This window comes from Papaver somniferum, unplaced genomic scaffold (genome assembly GCF_003573695.1).
Source record: "Papaver somniferum cultivar HN1 unplaced genomic scaffold, ASM357369v1 unplaced-scaffold_19, whole genome shotgun sequence".
Classification (NCBI taxonomy): domain Eukaryota; kingdom Viridiplantae; phylum Streptophyta; class Magnoliopsida; order Ranunculales; family Papaveraceae; genus Papaver; species Papaver somniferum.
In genome coordinates this window covers 15,397,248-15,420,183 of record NW_020628818.1, presented here as the reverse complement: position 1 = coordinate 15,420,183, position 22,936 = coordinate 15,397,248, and the positions used below count along the sequence as shown (strand labels likewise).

Genomic DNA, 22,936 nt, shown 5'->3' with positions numbered 1-22,936 from the left:
CACAGAAGCTCTATATGCACCAAGAGCTAACCGTACCTTGTTGAGCTTCAAAGATATCCGTGCAAATGGTTATCACTTGGAAACTCACTGTGAAAATGGAATTGAATATATAAATATTATCTCTAATACATGTGGAAGAAAACGTATTCTAGAGAAATTAATGAGTCACTCCAGTGGTTTGTACACTACTACTATTCGGATTATCGAATCACATGTTGTTACCAACGATGTACTGTTGAACAGTGACTTATACAAGCTTTGGCACGACCGCTTGGGGCACCCGGGTCGTGATATGTTGATCCGTGTTTTAAAGAACTCACACAGACATCCTTTATTTCGAGTGAAAAGTAAAATGAGACAAAAGACAGTTACAATGCAAAGTAACAACGTCTGCGAGCCACTGCCATATAAAGCAACTGATGTGCAAACTCTCTCTCATTCTACTTCGTGGACTTTGTCAAAATCACACCACTCATTTTGCAAAGCTTGTTCTTTAGCAAAGACAGGAGCGAGACCATCCTATGCTAAATATGCAAAACAAAACATTCCATTTTTACAAAGAATACAAGGTGATATTTTTGTACCTATACATCCAGAGTGTGGACCATTTAGGTATTTTATGGTTTTGATAGATGCTTCGACCCTTACTATCCACAAAAAATGCTGTCTTTGCAAAGCTCCTAGCAAAAATTATACGTTTGAGGGCTCACCACCCCGATTATCCAATCAAGTCTATCAGACTTGATAATGCTGGAGAATTTACATCTAAAGGATTTGATGATTTCTGTATGTCAATCGGAATTGATGTAGAGAACCCCGTACCCCATGTACACACTCAAAATGGTCTCGCAGAAGCTACCATCAAAAGGTTACAGATGATAGCTAGGGCATTGGTTATGCGTTCCAACATGCCCATTACTGCACGCCATATTGCATGCAGCATTACTTATTCTCTTTAGACCCACTATTATCCCACCATTTTCTGCGTACCAGTTGGTAACTGGATATGAGCTTGATATTTCACATTTACGTATCTTTGGTTGTGCTGTATACGTGCCTAATACGCCCCCACAACGTACTAAGATGGGTACCCAAAGACGATTAAGTATTTATGTTGGATACGAATCCCCAACAATTATCCGCTATTTGGAACCTTTGACAGGCGATCTCTTTACCGCTAGATTTGCGGACTGTCACTTTGATGAGACAACCTTCCCGTCGTTAGGGGGAGGTATGGAAAAGGATTTCATAAGGGAACGACAGGAATTGTCGTGGTGTGTCCCCACATTGTCTCATCTTGATCCCCGCACCTCACAATGTGAAAGTGAAGTGAAAATAATTATTGATCTTCAGAATGTGGCAAACTCAATGCCTGATGCATTCACTGATATTGCTAAAGTGACGAGATCACACATACCAACTGCAAACGTGCCTGCAAGGTTAGAAATCCCTAATACGGGAAAAGGAACCTTATATAGAGGTGTCAAACCTACACTTGGCGGAAGTGTAGCTGAGGCAGTGGACCCCAAAGAAATAGAGGAAGACCACCTGGTTCGATGGATACTCACCCAAGGAACAAAAGAGTGAGTAAGGAACAATCTGATCCATTAATCATCAATACAGATAATCCCTCTCATGAAATTATCTCTGATTACAGTTATGTCCATGAATCAATACTGGAGGACGCTCCGATGTTTGAAATGATTCCAGAGAACAAAGAAATCTCTATGGATTATGAGAGTGCATACGTGTTGATGGAAAGATCCTCCACGCAGATTGATGATGCATTTGCATACACTGTTGCTCAAGAGATCATTGAGCACGATGACATCGAACCACGCTCTATCGCAGAATGTCAAAAAAGAGCAGACTGGCCTAAATGGGAAGTTGCAATCCAGGAAGAATTAAATTCACCGGCAAAGAGACGGGTATTTGGTGCGGTAGTGCTAACCCCACTAGGTGTAAAGCCCGTAGGACATAAATGGGTATTTGTCAGAAAGCGTAATGAGAAGAATGAAGTCTTGAGGTATAAGGCTCGCCTTGTGGCGCAAGGTTTCTCACAACGCCCTGGAATTGATTATGAGGAAACATACTCTCCCGTAATGGACGTCATAACGTTCCGCTACTTAGTTAGCTTGGTAGTTTCATAAGGACTTGAAATGCAGCTTATGGATGTGGTTACAGCATATCTCTATGGGGATCTAGATTAAGAGATATACATGAAAGTGCCTGATGGCCTTCCATTGCCCGAATCAAGTAACTCTAAACAACGGAGTGCGTTTTTGATTAAGTTGAAACGCTCACTTTACGGATTAAAGAAATCCGGGCGGATGTGGTATACCCGTCTAAGTGATTATTTGATTGGGAAGGGATACACAAATAATGAGTTATGCCCCTGCGTATTTATAAAGAAAACGAATTCCAGATTTGCAATTATAGCTGTTTATGTTGATGATATGAACATAATAGGTACTCTTGATGAAATAAGAGAAACCGCAAGCTACTTGAAATCTGAATTTGAGATGAAAGAACTTGGGAAAACTCGAATTTGTCTACGACTCGAGCTAGAACACCGAGCATGTGGAATACTAATCCACCAGTCTACATATGTCCATAAGATACTCAGGCAATTCAATATAGACAAGGTGCATCCTGCTAACACTCCCATGATTGGTCGAAGTTTAGATGTACAAAAGGATCCATTTCGTCCAAAGGAAGATGGCGAAGAGGTATTGGGAGATGAAATTCCCTACCTAAGTGCAATAGGCGCATTATTGTACTTAGCACAATGTACTCGACCTGATATATCATTCTCAGTGAACTTGTTAGATAGATATAGCTTAGCGCCAACGCAGCGTCATTGGAATGGTATAAAGACTATATTCAGATACCTTAAAGAAACCATTGACATGGGTCTATTTTATCCCTATGAGGACGAAAGGAAGATTTCTAAATCAACCCTCTACACTGAAACCCCAAATAATGTTTTGGTTGGTTTTGCTGATGTTGGGTACCTCTTTGACCCACATAAAGCTCGATCCCAAACTGATTATGTATTCACCATAGGGAACACAGCGATATCCTGGAGATCGACCAAGCAAACTCTTGTAGGTACCTCCACAAACCACTCAGAGATCATTGCCCTACATGAAGCGGTTCGTGAGTACATATGGTTAAGGTCTATAATTACACATATTCGAGGGACGAGTGGTTTGAATTCCACCACTGAAGAGCCAACATGCATTTATGAAGATAATGCAGCTTGTATCGAACAGATGAATCAAGGATATATCAAGGGTGATAATATAAAACATATTTCACCAATGTTCTTTTACAATCAGCAACAACAGTGTCTCTTAAACATTCAAGTCAACAAAGTACCGTCTGATGAGAATGTGGTAGACTTATTTACTAAGTCACTTCCTAAGTCCTTATTTGAAAAGAACGTAAAGAGTATTGGACTAAGGAAATTGTCCGAACTCCCTTGACTGCAATCAGGGGGAGTATCTAATGATATGATGTCAACATCAGGGGGAGCGAGTGTCTGTTGAACTCCTTTTCCCTTCACCGAGTTTTATTTTGTCCCAATGGGTTTTTGTTACTCGACAAGGTTTTTAATGAGACAACAACAACGCTAGGTTTATGATTCTCCGATTGAAATTATCTTTTTCCCACAGGGTTTTTATATTTTAGGTTTTTCCGAAGAGAAGTGGCCAGCTTTATCAACACGTTGTACTCTTTTACCTTCGTCAAGGTTTTGTTCCATTGGGTTTTCCTTGTCAAGGTTTTTAACGAGGCAACACATTTTAAGTTCCGTTTTTGAACCGCACAAGGGGGAGTGTTATAGGGCATATGGACCATGGATGTTCGGTCCAGTAGACTACTAGGGTTTTCCCTTCTACTTGTATACATAGAACACTAAACCTATGTAATGGGGTCCTCTCCTATGGTTAATAGAAAAGTTCTTCTCTCTTCCATTGTTGTTCTCTCTTTCTCACTATCACTTCAAAAGGAGGGCTATTTGGATAAAAATGTTTGATGATGTTATCAAATAAATATATCCTTTATTAAGGGTATGATTGTCATGCCAACTTGAACATAACATGTCTCACGAATCATACGTAAAAATTCGACAAATTTTATATACTTGGAAAGCTTTTTGAAAAACCTACACAACGAGCGTAAATACAACTATCAAATTTTCATTTTACATAATTTTTATTCTTTAAATAATAATTTTTTAAATTTTCTTCATATTTTATAGTGTGCAGACAATATACACACTGATTTTATGTGCAGGAAATATGCACACTGATTTTTGTACATAATTTTTTTAATTTTCTTCATATTTAATAGTGTGCAAGCAATATGCACACTGATTTTTGTAAATAATTTTTTTAATTTTGTTCATATTTTATATTGTGCAGGCAATATGCACACTTATTTTATGTGCAAGCAATATGCACACCGATTATTTTGTTAATCCTACTTCCTATAATATTCCAGGACCACTGGAATAATTTGAAAATTTTATTAAATAACCCTGGGCCAAAACAGTAAAACCCATAATTTCTAGGGTCATAAGAATAAATTACTTTTTTTTGGTAAGCCCAGCAAACTAGGCCGACCTCACTGTCAGCCCAGCCCGCCAACCTCACACCTGTTACTACAACACATTTTTAGTCCCCATACGGAGGATCGAATACGGCTCCCCCATAGGGGAGGTGTATGAGGATCCACTGTTCTATGAACAGGGTTCTCAACCGGTCCCCCAACTCAAAAAAGAAGTTACCAGCCTAATATGACTCCCTCTCTCTCCTAGTACAACTTTTGGTTTGCCTCATTACAGCCTTTTAAAGTGGAATCCAGATAGTACGACTCCCTCCCTCTCTCTCCTAGTACGACTCCCTCTCTCTCCTAAGACCCTTTTTTCCTCTCCCCGGCGGCTAATTCTACTGGCCATTGGGTTGTATGGTTGTGTCCAACAGCTAGTTTCGGCCGGAAATTCCGGCCGTAATTCATGTCAAAACTCTAAATTCATGTCAAAACTCTCTTCTGTTTGTTTTCCTGGTAATTTGTGAATGAATCCTAACAGATTTTAGTACCAATCTAGTATCTATCTTGCTATCAAATGACCAATCCAACTAAAATCACTACTATTCCGGCAAATTCAAATTACTCCAGAATCGACCAGTTCACCCGCAATCTGAAAGTTTCAAACAAGATTACAATCACTAATGTCACAAACATAGATCAAATCACAGAAGACACAAGTCTGGAAGCTGGAACTCCCCCTTCCATGAAGTATAATCAACATCTGAACTATAAGAGAATTAATTCCTATTACTTTCTCATACATCTATGCAATGGTCTCAACATAAATGACACTGCTTTACATGATGTATTACATTCTGAAGAATGCAAGCTAAATAAATCTTTCATCCTGAAGCAGTACCTAAGCAGAAATCCCAAACATCATAAGCAAATCTGGTTTTTCTCTTTGGCTAGCACCTCCACCTCTTACTCAATATACGGGAGTTGGAATTTCTACAATCTCTTTTATTTTATACACTACCTCTGGAAGCAACTAAACAGGTTTGAGCTGGTAAGTCCTCCCTATAAGTTTCAATATTCCTCTACAATTTGCCTCTCTGAGAATTTCCTGCACACCAATCTATGTATCATTCAATTTCTCTATAATAGTACTAAATTTAACATTCCTCATTCTAATTCTATTTTCACTAAACATAAATCACTAGCTATCATTAGTAACTCCTGCATATGCAATCAAGAAAATCTTAGTCTACACATCCAATTTAAAATAATCTGTTGGCTAAATTGCAATACGATGACCAAAATAACATCCAATATCCTTAACCTTGGATATAGTCTGCTTGTATATACCTGAATTACATTACCAAAAGCATAAGCATGTAATCATTAAATCCGAAAGGGAAAAAAGTCTTCTGTCTACCAAGAAATTTCAAAGAGTTAATATTTTCATATGCTATTTGGCTAATCCTCACACCTCTATGAATTATGTTGTGATAATTACCAAATTAGATAGTACTAGCCTCTCCAGATGCTTTTGTAGTTTCTCTTGCAGGGACATGCGCAGCTGGATCTTCGACATTCTCCTCAATTGTATTGGGATGGGTAGGCTCAGGTCCTGGTGCTGGTCCACCATGAGAAGGATTAACCTCCCCATATTCTGAATTAGCAATAGCTCGCCACCTCAGCGGAAATTTTTCCAACCATAGGGCTCAACATGTCCAACTGTAGGAATATCACAGAATGAGGAGGAATGGGAGGCATTCTCTCGGATTGCTGCTCTGACAGGTTCAGGCATTGTAACTGCATAAAAACCCCGACGCACCCCATCACATACCACGAACCGATCACCCACCAGTACCACCCCTTCATTCACCACAAATCGCCCTCTCCTGAGATGAGTTGCAAACACCACCCAACCATCATTGACAACCCATACTCTATCACCAATTGGTTGTGGAGGAGTTTCTTGCTCTTCTCGACCCCCACCAGTAGTTGTTGCCTCATTTTCGTCTCTAGTCCCACTTCCACTACCACTACAAACTTAATTAACGTTGTTTTGAAATACATACCTCCCCTCATCTCGTTCAGGATAAACCCTATCTTGGACCCCAGCAACACTATGTAAAATTGGTGGAATAGGGGTTCCATAAACACCCACCTAGTCATGATTGAATCCATTTCTTATTGCAATGATTTTAATCAAAAAAGAATAAGAATTTTCATAATCTTGCATGTCAAAGATGCTTACCTAGTTAGAAGATGGAAGATTAAACCTTGGCCTCTTCATGATTTGCCCATTTACTGGAGGGATTCGATCATATATTTGCTCCAATTTTAATCTTCGATTGTGGCGCAAATTAGCCAAATACCAATTGAAGTTGCGGGTGTAGTTCACTTCCTCCCTACCATTTGGAAAAGCAATACCATATGGCAGACTAGAGATGGGGATATGAGGATTGTACCAATCCATAGTATGCTCCATCAATATCTCTGGCGTTTCTTCTACGATGTCTCCCTCACAATACAATACTCGAGGCATGGCTTGATATTTCTTCTGAAATTGGAAACTGCAATTCTTTGTTCTTCTGATTTGAAGAAACTGAATGAGAAAATGAAAAGTTTTCTCTCCGCCCTGATTATAATATGGTTTGGAAGACCAACTGACTCTTCATCGCAACTGTTGATCGTTTCTTCCCTCTATTTAATTATCAAGGAACTCTACACTAGTCAGTTTTTTCACACGCAATTGTGCAATGTCAAGTCTATTGGCCCTATGAATTGGAATTGTACCTATAATATACCTTCATTGGCTCATGCGGAGCGGTTTCAAACACTTGGCATTTGCAAAATTTTCACTATCTTAGATTTGGACTCGGGTACGAATCAATCCCCACTGGTTTCGCTATCAGACCCATGGGAGGATTCATACTGGAATTAGACTATGCTGGCCCACAGAGATCAAAATTACAAGCCATACTCTCTAAGTGGATATTAATATGACTCTAGTTTCTTCTATTATTTTGTTAGTCAAAGGAAAGTCACGGCACAAACCAAAGGCATCAAATCGGAAAAAGATAAAAAGCTAACCTTGTTTCTTGATACTAACTCTTTCTGTTGTCTTGGGTTTAGCTACCAAGTACAATTATCCATCAAGACTCTCGCCACGAAAAAGTCTACACCTCCGCATGTGCATGATGTCCGGTCCCAATCAAATAAAAGAGGGTACTTTTGCCACTCTAATGTCGCTATCCTACAATAGCAACTAAACTGCACCGGGACAAAATACTTTCTCAGTCACACAAAAGAGAATAACAACGACACATCAAGCTATGAACCCGTGACTCATTTCAAACTAAAGCCTTCTACTCTTCCCTCCTTTTATCTATCTATATTACTCACCCTTTACTTGCTAGTGACCATCACCCTACATTCATCCTCCCCTGCAGTTCTGATTTCTACTTCTATATGGATTCATCTTCAACCACACCCTCACCAATTATTGAGAACCTAGTAAAAAAGATGAACACTACTCTTAATATCCCTGGGTACCTTTTTCTTAAAGTTTTCATCAATTCTGAAAACATCAAAACTAAACAACTCTTAGACTGGAAATGGTGTTTTATTGGAAAACTCTGCAGCAACATTTGCTTCCAGACTTCTAGAATAAGCAGTTTCATCAATGCTCACTGGGAACTTCAAAGTAGAATTGAAGAGGAAATCTGGAATAGGAGAAGAAACTACTATATCCTCAGACTCACTCATGAAGAAGATTACCCCACCTTGAGAAATGGAGGAACAAGGGGAGTTTTTAACAAACTCATGGTTTTGGTAGGTGTTCCTGCAGGAGGTCCTGACTTGATTGATGAAGAACAATTCAAAAAGGTGATGATTTGGTTGCTCATCAAAAGAATACTTACACACATCATCCCTGACATTCAAGGCATCCTCAGGCCAGTTGGAGTATACCAAACTGCTAAAAAGGCTTATGGGAGGGACAGATTTGAAAAAAAAATGGAGGTAAAGCTTACCATTGATGTTACTAGGCCTCTTAAATTTGGTATTGAAGCTTTTGAAACCACAACTATTTCACACTGACTTGAATTTGCTTATGCTCTCAATGGAATAAAATTCTGCAAAGTCTGTAGAGTTCTTGACCACCCATGCCCCTCTTGTACCATACCACCAAATCACTCCCAGTCCCATTACAACAACCTCCCAACCCCTCAACCATCTCCCCCACCAAGAACACAACAACAAAAAATTGTTCAAGCTGGGAAGGATGTCATTTACACAGGCCATATTCAAATGTTGATGCTGCAGCTGAATTTCAGAACAATATGAAACTTGCTAAAAAGATGGAACTAGAAAAAGCAATTGCAAATATTTATTCCTCCTAAAAAGACCCAATCACCTTTGGAGATCAACCTTCACTTGATGTGGAAGTTGATACCTCACACCCAGATGTCTTAGCCTGCCAGATCAGAAACAAGAAGTTGGAACTTTCCAAGAAAATTGTTGGCAACTACAATAAAAACCTCCCAAGAATGAATACTGCTGCAAGAACCAAAAATGCAAGTACAACTAACAATGAGCAACTTCTAGCTGTGAACCCAGGTGGAATTTTCCCAACTTTCCCTCCTCCAAAGCCCTTTCCCTTCAACACCCTCCTAACTCTAGCTCAAATTAAGGAGAGAATGGAGGCTGATATGGCTAAGAAGAAGAAGAAAGCCTGGAAGGTAAAAAAGAAAGCACATGTATTTGAACAAGATACTCCACCTGTTCTCAGGATTACCATGATGGAATCCAAAAAGAAGAAACCTCTACAGACTGAGGATGAAACTGACATCATTTCAACTGATTCTGACCAACTCAAAAGATTCAAAAACCATGATGACTTATCTGCTGAACCTTTGGACTCCAACAACCTCTTGATGGCTAATGGTGACTTGGGAAGCTCTTCATCAAACTCCATGGTACACTTCTATACTCCCTAACAACTCATTCTTATGCTATTATTGTTTGATAGACTAATTTTTCATCTGAATTTCTTTCCTTACTATGATACCATTGCTAGAAGACCATCCTCAAAGTATCCCAATGTTTCCTATTTCTGGAAATTCTTTACCACTTTGGCATGGAATTTCCAAGGCCTGGGAACAAAGGATGCTAAAAAAATACCTAAATGATATGTTAAATAAACTAAACCCTGATATCATCTTTATTTCTGAAACCAAACAAAAACAAGATAAGCTCAAGAAGACTACGAATGATGTTAATGTTCATAACGACTGGTTTGTAAACTCAGGAGGTGTTAGTGGCACAGCTGGAGGCCTAGTTATGATATGGAAGAATAATCTTGATATTGAGATTATTGATTTATCTCTGAACCATATCAAGAGTATAAAACAAAGCATGATAACTTAGCCTAGATAAAGAGTGGTCATGATGCATTCTGGGAAAAGCTAAATCCATAGTTGTGGTTTGCTCCAATTAAACAAAGCATGAATAACTTAGCCTAGATAAAGAGTGGTCATGATGCATGCTGGGAAAAGCTAAATCCATGGTTGTGGTTTGCTCTAATTAAAATTAATCATTATGAGTGTTCTATTAATAGTGTCTCACTAATCTCTCATAATGAATAATTTATTAAATTTTCATCATTAAGTTTCCTCTTAATTAATCTAATAAATATGTATTTTACAACTGGGAGCACAAATCAAGACCGCTTTTTATCTCTCCTAACTTAGTAAACATTCGTTTTCTAATAGCGAAATAGGGAGAAACGAATACCTAGCTAAGATACAACCGGCACGACACAATAATAAGAAACTTTTGTGTACTGATTTTGACCAATAAAATTGATATAGTATCATAAACACAACAACTGATGATAACGTTAAATTTTCGGATTGGTACGCGAAGAGTCTACAATTTCTTTCTCTCAAAAAAATACATATTGTAGTTGAACCCCATACTACTCGACCATAAAAAGACATGCGAGGGCACTTATTGTCAGGTGTGGCCATAAGTTTTGAGGACATAATATTTCAAAGATGAACAGATTGTATGACCGACTTGGAAAGGTAGAGAATGGTCTTACGAATTTTTGCGAATCAGGAAATATATTTTCATAACTAAAAATATTTTCATTACCTGAAAATTTCATAAAATATATTGGCATGTTTAGAAAAATACCAAGATTATATTTCCCGTAATTTGATGGAAATAAATATTCCTTGAATGTGTTGGTATTCATTGCATTTGGCGGGAATATATTGGGAGACCCATAAACCTATAAATACCTTTACAGTATTAATTATAAAAATATATACAGGGATATGGGGCAATAATTACGGAGGTGTAACTGATATTCTAGCGTAATCACAGTTAGAACTGCTTTACAGTATAAATGTTGAATGTTAAAAAGAAAGAGTGTGCCACGTTGACCATCAAATATCTCGAACCCAATCTGGGAATAACAAATAGTGTTCTCAAAGCTTGAGGTATTGTGAATTCTCTAAGCAATATTATTGAATCAATGTGGCTGATGTCTTTCTTTTTTGGGGAAATTCTGATGACACAAGCAGGATTTATTTTCTCTTTTTTTTTTTTTTTGATTTTTTTTTGGTTATTAGGTTCATATTTAACTGGTGACTAGGATCAAGTCCAAACTTTTTCTTCAACCAGGTTTAGACTTGATACTATCGATGATAAACATAAGTGTTCGTTCATATACAGAACACAGACATGGGAGGAAAAAGTGCTATATGTATTTATTTTTTTTGCAGACAACTTACAAGGAATTTTTTTTTTTGAATCAATATCGCTAAGGTCGTTCTTTAAATATTTCTTGGGATTTTTGATGATACATGGTTTTTTTTCCTTTGTTTTTTGGATTAATAGGTTCGTATTTCAGTAGCGGATGATGTTCATATTTCACTAACAGATGATGGCATACGTTGTGACAAACATCAAACCAATTTTGTGTGGTCGTGCATCACTATGATATCTTTGATTATCATCAATTAGGATCAAGTGCAAATTGTCTCTTCAAATATATTCTGACTTGATACTATCGATGATAAACGTAAGGATTCATATACAGAAGTATGGGTTAGAAATATCTTCACGGGGATTTAAGATCAGTAAAAGAATAACAACGACAATATGATTTTGAAAACACAACAAACAACATTTGCGAAACAAATTATATTTGTAAAACAAACTATATTTGTAATATTCGTAAACAAAAAAAAATACAAAATTATATATATCTGTAATATATATTTTTTGGAATTTGTTAGAGAGAATGAAAACCTTAGTTTTTTATCGAGAATTAGAGAAAATCTGCGTGGCAAAAGGGTTTAGGTTTAGCTGTGTTGTGCTGCCATAATGTGGTTCGATCCGTTGTAATTGCTCCCTGCAATTTAAACAGAACGTTTCACGGTATGCAATCATATTTTTAGCAACGGTACAGTTTAGCTGCGCTGACACAATGAGGTTGGATGATATGGTATATGTATGTGTTGCATGTGATTGTATGATCGACTTTGCAAGGTAAGTATATGGTCTTATAAACCGATTACTTAACAAAAACATGATTGAATTGGTACGATTTTAGAAAGTAACCAACATCAAGGCCCGTGCCGTTACAGCACAGGTTAAGGCCTAGTCAATGCTATAGTAAAGCCTGCTCTCCTTGGTTAGACACTGGTTATTATGGTAGCCCTTGGTAAAATTCCTTTCAAATTCTTTGGTCCTTGGTTGGACCATAAGGATTGTAAGAAGATCATTGCTGAGTGTTGGAGAAAGAATCTCACTGGTTCTAGTGCTTTCACTATATCCAGAAAACTTAAAGATGTCAAATTTCAACTGAGAATTTGGAACAAGGAAGTCTATAGTAATATTAAGACTAACATTGATGAATGTAAGCAACATCTCACTTGGTTACATAACAACTACTTCAGAACTGATAGAAGTCAAGATGTTTCTTTAGCCAGAAAAAATCTCAGAGATTGGGAAGATATTGAAGAATTTTTTTTGGAAGACTAAGAGTAGAGATCAATTCATAAAGCTGGGAGATCAAAATACAAGCTACTTCCATAGAGCAACCAAAAGCAGAACTAGAAGAAACAAGATTGATACTATATAAGACAATAAAGGAAACTGGATTACTGATTATCAAGAGTTGAAGAATTGCTTCACACAACATTTCTCTAGTACGGATACTGTTGAAACCAACATCATCAACCCAGAAATAATCAACTCAATCCCTACCACCATCACCACAACTGATAACACCATGCTTAACAGAACCTCAGATCACAATGAAGTAAAATCCATCCTCTTCAGCATGGTAAAAGACAAAGCTCTAGGACCTGATGGCTTCCCACCTAACTTCTTCCAAGCCAACTAGGACCTGATTGGAGAATACATTGTCAATATGGTGCAACACTTCTTCATCTCTGGACATATGCTAAAAGAGATGAAATCTACTTTCATCTCTCTCATACCTAAGGTGGATAACCCAACTTCTCCAGGCCATTTTAGACCCATAAGCCTCTGCAACACTACCTATAAAATCATATCCAAACTTCTTGCTCAGAGAATGAAACCTTACCTCAATAAAATAATATCCCCCTACCAATATGCTTTCGTTCCTGGGAGGAAAATATCTGACAACATTTCCATTGCTCATGGACTCATTCACTCTATGAGATCCAAAAGAGGTATTAAAAGTGAAAATGGAAGCATGGGAATAAAAATTGATATGGAAAAATCTTTTGATAGAGTTGATTGGATTTTTCTTAATACTAATATGACAAAGATGGGGTTCAATGATCAATGGTACACAAAAATCATGTAATGCATCACTACCACCACCTCTGATGCTCTTATAAATGGCTCCCCTGACTACTTCTTCAGACCTTCTAGAGGGATAAGACAGGGTGACCCCCTATCCCCTTACCTCTTTCTTTTCTCATGTAAGCTCTATCCAGGAATCCCATTCATGCTGAGGATTTAGGCATCATCACTGGAGTAAAAATCTGCAGAGGTGCTCCCGATATTAATCACTTACTCTTTGCTGATGACTGCATGGTGTTCTGCAAAGCTAACAAAGTGGAAGCTCAGAATATTATGGACATCCTCAACATTTTTGGTGATACTTCTGGCCAACTTATCAACTTCAACAAATCTGGAGTATTTTTCAGCAAGAATACTGACCCAACTCTTATACCTATTATAAGCAAAATTATGGGAGTTCAAGTTCTTCAACTAGATGATAAATACTTAGGTTCTCCTCTCTTTACTCACAGAAGTAAAATCAAGTCCTTCAAGTCAGGAGTTGATAAACTAAAGTTAAGATTATCCAGCTGGAAAAATGTTCCACTAAATCCTGCTGGAAGGGAAATCCTAATTAAAACTGTTACTTCAACAGCTAGTATATACCAAATGAACTGCTTCAGAATTCCAAAACAAACCTGTCAGGATTTAAACAAGATTCAAAGAGATTTATTTTGGGGGGAAAATCTGGAGAATCCCAAAGGCTACTACCCTAAGGCTTGGACAGCTATTTGCAAACCAAAAGAGCTGGGTGGATTAGGATTCGTGAACATGGAACTCTTCAACAACTCTATGATCACAAAAATTGGCTGGAGACTGGAACAAGATAAAGAATCTCTATGGTTTCAACTAATGGATGCCAAGTATCTTCTAGGGAGAAATGTCCTGAACATGGATACAAAAGATAAAGATGGAGACTCTTGGATTTGGAAAGGTATTCTTGAAGGCATATAGAATATACAACACCACTGTGATTGGAGAATTGGCAATGGGAAGAGAAACAAAATTTGGGAAGGTCTCTAGATTCCAAACTCTACCAATAAGATCATAAAACCCAACCATTTCCCACAACACATTGAAACCCTGACACACCTTATGAACCCCAATGGGAACTGAAATTCAAAAATGGTGCATCACATCTTCAATCCTAATATTGCTCAAGCCATTTTGGCTCTAGAATACTCACCCAGGGGAAGAAGATACAATTCACTGGAATTTAAATGACACTGGAAAGTTTTCTGTCAAAGCCATTTACAAGGCAAAGATAGACAACTTATACAGGAATGATATAGTTACTAGAAATTGGGGGTCTATCTGGAGTATGAGCATTCCCCCAGTTGTCAAGATATTTATATGGAAATGTGCTCATGAAATCCTACCCACAAATGCAAAAAAGGCAAACATACTGCATTATATTGATCCTATCTGCCAAGTATGCAAAAGTGGGGAGGAAACCATGACACATCTTTTCCTAAATTGTCCTGCAGCAACTGAAGTATGGCATGAAATTATTGGAACATCTCATAACAAGTTTGATAACACCACAAACTTCATGGACTGGTTTAACTCTTGGTTTCTATCTGGAGATCCCTCTGGGAACATCAATATCTATGCTACCACTCGTTGGTTTATTTGGAAGGCAAGGTGTGATGTAGTTTTCAGTCACCCTAAGCCAAATGCCAAACACACATCTCTATGCATTAAACAACACTATGTGATTATAACAGAGTTCACAACTTACCAGATCATGCTTTAAATGATCTCTTACTAAATGGTGAAGAGGCTGAAACAGAGGAAAACATTACAGTCCCCTCTAAACAGAACTAACATAATCTTCAGGATTTTGGGTTCATTATCAAAATATGTACTATACAGATTCCTGAAAACCTCAAATATTTCTCTGCACTAACTATCTTGGATGCTGCAGGAAACAATATTGATAGCAAAGGACACTCGGGCCAGTCTGGAGATTGGGGAGCAACAAGAGGTGCAGATCTAGCTTTCAGCTGGGTCAAGGAACAACAACGCATGCACATAGAACTGCAGGCTGAATCCAGGGAAATTCTGCTAAGGTTCCAGTTTCTTTACTATCAAGCAATGAAAGGGAGATTCAATCTCAGATATTATGAAAATTCAAGAAGCAATGATGCAAACAATTACTCAAGAATTAATCCAATATCTTTTGTGCTTACTAGCTGTAAAATTATCCATATTATCCATCGACTTCAAAACTTGGATACGCTTAATTTTGCTATTTTGTGTAAAAACAATGAAAAGCAGGCTTCAAACAAGCACTGCTGCTAATATGTATGGTCCTTAGACTTCTGTCTAAGTGATTTTCTATAAAAGAAAAAAGTTACTGATGAACAAAGCCATGCCTGTCAACTATGTTGAGGTTCGAAAACTGGATGGTTAAACTAATGATGCTCACGCAGTGGAGAAAAAAATGATGGAGGTGTGACACTCGGTGAGATGGATTGCAGGATTTTTAAGGATCAAAAGGACTCCAATTCCATGAACCGGACACACTGTAAATAAATTTAGATATAGATTATTTTCTCAAACTTGCAGGCGTCCTTTTTTCAAAATTACAATATTTTTTGCTTGTGATCGTAACATGAGGATTAATGTCATCTACTACTGTATTAAATATGTAATTCATCGAGGAAATTGCAACCCAACGAACTGCGGAAAACTTAAGTGCTTTATGATCATGACACCATGGTTACAGGAATTGCAGCATCATAAACTCTTTCTGACGCCCGTTTTGCCTGAATATGCCAAGTTACAGAAAATGAGACAAGCGATCAGTTACATTCATCGTAACCAACAAAAACCTAGAAATTGTTTAAGAATGTGAAACAAAGACGGTAAAAATTGTTTTACTTCTTGCTCCCAATTGGTGCGTAAAATGATGATAAGAAGCGAAAAGTTTTGGACAAGAAGTGCGCATATTATCCCAATCCAAAGTCCCTATTTGCCAATTTCGCATCAAGAAAGCACCACCACCATCAGTATTTATTATTAATCTTCCAAATTTGACTAAGTAAAATAGAGAAAACGATCTAACCTTTCCTCCCACATGTAGAACAAAAGCTAATAGAACCGCAGAAGGAATTCCAACAAGGTAATAAGATCCCAGATTGACAAAAGCCCCAATATCTTGCCAACCACATCCTCTAGCCGCACCTGAAAGAAAGATTCAGTAAATGTATCAAGTCGATAACTGACACATAATTTACTGTTTAACACTGTTAATCTCAAAATGAACCTGAAAGAGCGGATTGAAGTCCATCAAAAAAGTTGGAGACAGCAAGTATTGGCAGCATGAACGCTACATAAATCACCACCTCTTTCTCATTGCTAAAAGCATTGCCCCAAATGTGGCGTACTAATATCATGATTGTGCCAATTAAAATTCCCTCTGTGACTGCCAAAACAAACACAACTTGTACTGCTAAACGTGCAGCTTGAGGATGACCTGCTCCTAGCTCATTCGAAACTCTTGTGCTGTGGATTTTCAGGAAAACTTTTACTTGTAAGGTCTTTATACAATCGTCTAGCATAATAACTTTTAATATCTTCTTTTGATTGTCTGTTTTACAATGACAATAGAGAACCCACATACAGGGTACAAAACTACCTAATACAAAGCGAAAAAGTCAAAAAGGCAATTTAGCACAATTGAAAGGATGTACAAAAACTAATTCATTTAGCGTAACTGACCTTACAGCTCCACCAAATCCAGTTGGGATCATCCAGAGTAATGCACATGTGTTAAGGCTGAGTAAAAACAAAGGATTTACAAAACTAAAAAAATGATTCAAGTTTCTTTTTCTCCCTTTAGTTTTCCGTCATACATACAGTAGAGAAAATCACTGTTGTCTGCATTTCGAAAAAAATTATCAAGACAGTTATGAAACTCAAAAGAAAAATAGAGCAAGTATTCGCAGGGAGTTCACCAGATTGATAGCACCGAAGTTTCTAGCTTAGGGTTGGGAAGCAAACCCGATAGCAGAACCGTCAGCTCGAAAGACCACAATTCTAAGCTGTTCCAATTGATGAAGTTAGACAATTGGTAAAACAGTGAAGTATAGATAGATGTTCAGGATCCAGCTTAATTAAATGAGTAAATTACACTAAGAAACCAAACAAAAACTTGAGCAGATAAATTTTGGTATTGCTATCTACTGACACTCATGAAGAGAGAAACCAGGGTGTCATTTTCTAAAGCTACAATAAAGGCAAGATATAAACAACCATGTCTGTATACAATCTAGAGTAACAACAGAAGCCTCAGTGAAATCTCCATCTCAATGACCCTCGTCTAAAATATCCTCAAGTTCTTGGGGATTGCTCAACTCTAGTGTCGGGCATGCTCTATTTGCAGTATGTAGTGATACCTCATTTTTGAGTCTACCAAGATAAACAGTTCTTTGAAAATGTTTAACTGTAACATGAAATGATCAATAATAAGTTATTCAGGAAGTAGGACTTACCAGACCATAATAGCCGAGGGAATTGCGAGTCTTATAAAGTTAAGAATGTCATGGAGTGCTTCCTTTGAGAAACCAGTCCAAGTCCTTTCACATTTACCAGAGTACTTAACATAAAGTATCAAAAGTATCAGATTGATCCAATAAGAGACGGAACTCGCCATTGCAGCACCTCTAATTCCTAGGCCAGCTTTGAAAACCAGAACCCAACACACAAGAAAGTGCAGTAAGGCCGTGATTGCAGAACTTATCATCATTGGGAAGACTATGTTTTGGGTTTGTAAAAACCTGATATGGCATTGAAGAAGTCCATAAGCGAATAGGCAAGGGATCATGTAACGAGCATAAACTCCAGCTTCGGCCGATATTTCAGGATCTTGTCCCACAGCTATGAGAATACGGCCTGTGTTAGCCCAAATAAAAGCAAGAGGAACACTAACTAGTAAAAGAACAAACATGCCCCTTTGCATATGTATGCCTAACATATGATATTGTTTTGCTCCGTAAGATTGACCACATAGAGTATCTAGTGCACTTCCCATTCCCATCTAGCTAGTCCAAAAGAGAACGAAAAATACCCATAATTCAGGTTCTCCCATAGAGTAAAATCAAATGCAACAAAAATTTACCCTTGTTTAAGCAAAGAACGAAATGTAATATCATATTCCATCAAAAAGGCATACGGCATAAAACAAACAACTATCTGAGTATGGCTCATGCGTTAAAAAACACCCGTCTGGTAAAATTCGAGAAAGAGACAGCATCAATACATATCATTAACTAGGCTTTTTACAGCGTAGAAAACTTACCAACATCTATACATTAGCCAATAAAGCAAAGGTAGTTAAGTCCCCAACTCCTTAACATAAAACAGATTCAGTTTTTTGTTACTTAGTCCATCCAAAACTTGAATCAAACAAGCGCAAGATTCATCACTCATTCTACACCCCCACTATACCGAAAATTTCAAAGCTGGATTATCTCGATCTACAAGTGAATGGAGGCACACACCAATAGAGCAAACCAGCTATTAAATTCTACCACTTCCAAGTGGATTATCACGCGCATGAGTGCACACGCACCTTCAAACTGTCGGATATACTATTATAGAAATGCACATAAATGGATGCATAGAGGTGCAGGTTCATTGTGTTGTTATGCTTGTGTGTGCGCGATAGCAGTATTGCACGATTTAAAACATCAACATCCACAGTCAACAAAATGCTACCCATCACAACTTTATTCAGGGAGTTCAAGGCCCTGAAAATCAAATCCCTCTCTATTTTGTCTACTATAAAGTGTTCCAGAAATCTGATACCCAATCATTATCTGACCTGAATTTGAATTCTTCAGTGTACATGATAATAATCTGGTCAGATATTTTGAATTCCAAAATCTCGGTATCATTTTGGCATATTTAATTAACCCTATATTTGTTTGGATTCACTGAATTGGGTTACCCCAAAATTCAATTCCTTGAATTGGATTACTCCATAATGGAATTCATGTGAACCAAACAGGGTTTAGTGTAAAATCAAACTTAATTAAATATGAAAGAAAAAGAAGAAGAAGAAATGATAAAACTTACCAATAAGTTGAAACCAGTAACAGTTGCAAAAGAAGTAGCCATTGAAGCACCAGAAAGTGAGAGTTCACCAAGATGACCAACATGCATAATTGAAATTAACTGTATACAGAATTGTAAGAGATTAACTGTAATAAGAGGTCCAGATAACCATAATTGTTTCTTAACTTCTTCAATAATAATCTCTGAACAATGGCTCTTTTTATTATTTTCTTCTTCTTCTTCTCTAATTTGAAATATTAATGGAGAACCCAAACTGCCTTTTTCTTCCTTCCTCTCCATTTTTTGTTTTTTCTCACAGAACACAGTGAGAGTACGCAGACTAGTGGGAGAGAGACACTCTAAAGACTATAATAACTATCAAATAATTGTTTGTTATTATTTTTTCGTCTTTTTATGATTAAATGTTCCACGGTCTTCATTTTGTTTGGACCAAATCAATGGCGAGGCATTATTGAGTTAAATAAAAAGACACAAATAAGGCCAGGAAGTGAAGAAAGGTCAATCAGTTAAGTTTCTCCTGGGCTAGCGGAAAATATTTTGTTATTTGAGTCAGCTGGGCTAGTGAATGTGTCTCGGCTTGCCGGTTACTCGCTAGGAACTAGTGACCCGGTGAAACAACATTATATGTCATAATCTCAGTAATTCCGTTGTTAAGAAAAAAGGTGAACATGAAAATTAAACTTGTTTAAATGAATGAAAAGCACGCAAGAAAGCGTGACCTTTGCTTAGTAACAAACACAATTGTAGCTACTCAGTATCGGAGTCTACATCAAAGAAATGCAAGTATGGAATATTTTCTGTTTTTTCATGATTTCTCTCTTCTCCAACCTCACTAACACTAGAAGTAACTGAACTAAGACTCTCTAAGTAAACCTCATCATATGCTTCCATATTTAAGCCCGAACAAAGAAACAACTCTACCTCATTTACAAAGTGTTCAGTTCTTCCAGTCAAGAAAGGCTTGGCAGCATCAGATATCAATGCCTTGAACTCTTGTCTTTTTTGGTCGGGTGTTATATCACTTGAACATTCACGTTCACTTCTGCAATAACAAAGAAAAACGTAGTCCTCTTGTCAATCACAAATGAAACCAATACAGTATTATGGACTTCAAAATTTCAGATTCGGATAGTGAAACTCACAATCTAACAAAAGACTCGATCACACCAAGTAGATGGTGCACAATAATGTCCACATCCTCCTCCTACAATTAGCAACAAGCAGAGTTCAATTGGTTAGGACTTGTTCTGGAAAATCATTTGATAATATAGAATTGTATAGTCAAAATTTGTTTGTTAAAACTGTTCCAGGAACAAAAGAGCATAAATTGAATAGCGCTGCAACTTAAAGAGCTATTCTTCACTCACATAGTACGAGCAGGGTGTACCTGAGTTAGAGCTTGAATTTCCCTTTTCAACCAACTTTGGAGCCACTTGTTTAGTTGGAGATACCTACGGTATTTCCAATATTTTGGAATGTTGACTTTATCGTAGATTGTGCCTAGCGCAATACAAAAGAAGACAACAGGCATAAATAACAGCAATGGAAAAACAATCAGAAGCTGCAACTTCAAAGTTTCCAAACCAGAAATTACGAGCAACCATTTGAAGGGATTTCTTATTTTGATATCTATTGAACCATATGGAGATGAGTTGATGTCATGAAGATAGCTGTGACAAAAGAACATCTTTCTACACCAACAAAGCAACAACTCTTATGTTCCAGTCTTATTAAAAGTTGAATAGAACATGAAAAGCATGTCAAAAGTCGTTTTAAACTCTTAATTGTACTCTAGAAAGGGTTAGAATTTCCAAAGAAGAGCTGGTACATTTGTGATAAATATATTTCATAACATTCCGTTTTTTGAATCGTTGCCATGTAAACCCCATGAAAATGTTTGCAAACCAGTCAGCCTAAGCAAAACGGAGAACGATAACAAAACATATCCCATACTTTTACTACCACGATGACTATTCAAACTTACTAGGTGAATCAGCACGAAACAACATAATAAAAGTAACGAATTTCGGAAGGAAATCGAAAGATATGTTGCTTGAAATTACCTGGTTCACGGTAGTAGCTTTGTAATCTAAACCTGTGAGCTTTCGAAAAGAATATGCTGCCAGAAAAAACAATCACCAATGACACTCATCAAAACATATATAACTCCCCAATTGTTCTACCAAACTAAAGTAAAAACAATTGCATCACAAAACCACAAGACAATCCTTGCCGCAGGTGGCGGTGCTCTTAGAATATCAGGCCTAGCAGTCTGACTTCATGTAGTACAATGTATAATTAAAACGAACAACATGAAGAACAGAAGGCTGAAATTTGAGATATACCTCTGCTTGGGAGGATCTTGATTAATGTAATGCTGTTGAAATGAGGTCCCATCATACCCATAAACTATTGAATAATTAATTCCCTACATGTAAATTGAAACATATAATTAGGGAAACAACTCTCAAGAACATCAGGAATTAGGGCAACAACTCTCAAGAACATCAAGAATTAGGGGAAATAAATAACAAAATTACCTTGCAAAGAGGACATGTCAAAGTTGATTGTGATTTAGAGCTTTGTTTGCTAATATATATGGACCAATTCAAAATACACTTGTAACAAAACTTGTCTGTAAAAATCACAAATTTCGAATTTGATCAGATTTTGATTTTTCTGAGTGAAAACAAGAAATCTTTGAATTGAGAGAGTGAGAGTGAGCTACGGAAACAGCGGTCAAGGTAAGCTTCTTGTAGAAAGGATCCTAGACAGATAGGGCATGGGTCGAATTCTTTGGAGGTAAAGGAGGAGCGACCTTCATCGTTCATGCTTGCTTTTTCTGCAACATCTTCGATTTCCGCCATGTCGAGCCGCGTCTGAATTGGTCATTGGACATTTTGTTGAGTTACCACGGGCCCATTGTGAACCTAATGCATAAGCAAAGCCCGGTTTGATAGGTTCACAATATTACCCACAGTCTAGCAATAGGAAACCACTAGGGCAGCAAAATTTCCAGTAGATTATAGTAATTAGACAAGTCAGACTCATAGTAGTAATTAGGCAAGGCATAGTTGATGGAACTATGTACTGTACCAGTACGGTTAACGAACACGAATAACGGAATTGAATCGAAAAATGAACGGAATTAATGGAACTCTGCCGTAGCAGCCTTAGGTTACTTCATTAACACTAGAACACCGCTGCCACGGTAGAGAGGGCCGGCCGAAAAAAAACGAAATACCGTTAATTGCATAACGCGTTATACATTTTTCTTTTGTTGGAATGTTACTTTTGGGACATATTACATATACATTTTTTTAGTGATTGCATAACCAAAATAGCGGATGCATGAACCAGAATATGACTGTATAAAATGTTATGCATCCTTTGTGGTGGCTCCATAATTAGTTATGCATCTTCTTTTTGTTGGAATGATATTTTTAGACACATA

General features: G+C 37.4%; 1 protein-coding gene across 1 annotated transcript; it reads right to left on the bottom strand.

The window, feature by feature from the left end:
* Window positions 1-15,878: 15,878 nt before the first annotated feature.
* LOC113339049 (protein DETOXIFICATION 16-like) lies at window positions 15,879-22,342 on the bottom strand. Its single transcript, XM_026584451.1, has 15 exons — window positions 22,211-22,342; window positions 22,023-22,117; window positions 21,828-21,910; window positions 21,546-21,601; window positions 20,870-20,982; window positions 20,625-20,686; window positions 20,404-20,524; window positions 19,483-19,581; window positions 17,898-18,442; window positions 17,361-17,447; window positions 17,125-17,181; window positions 16,670-16,908; window positions 16,469-16,587; window positions 16,285-16,371; window positions 15,879-16,169 (listed from the first exon to the last, which is right to left on the bottom strand). Exons 1-15 carry the CDS (start codon window positions 22,311-22,313, stop codon window positions 16,110-16,112), a joined length of 1,926 nt encoding a protein of 641 aa, XP_026440236.1. The 5' UTR covers window positions 22,314-22,342; the 3' UTR covers window positions 15,879-16,109.
* Window positions 22,343-22,936: the final 594 nt, after the last annotated feature.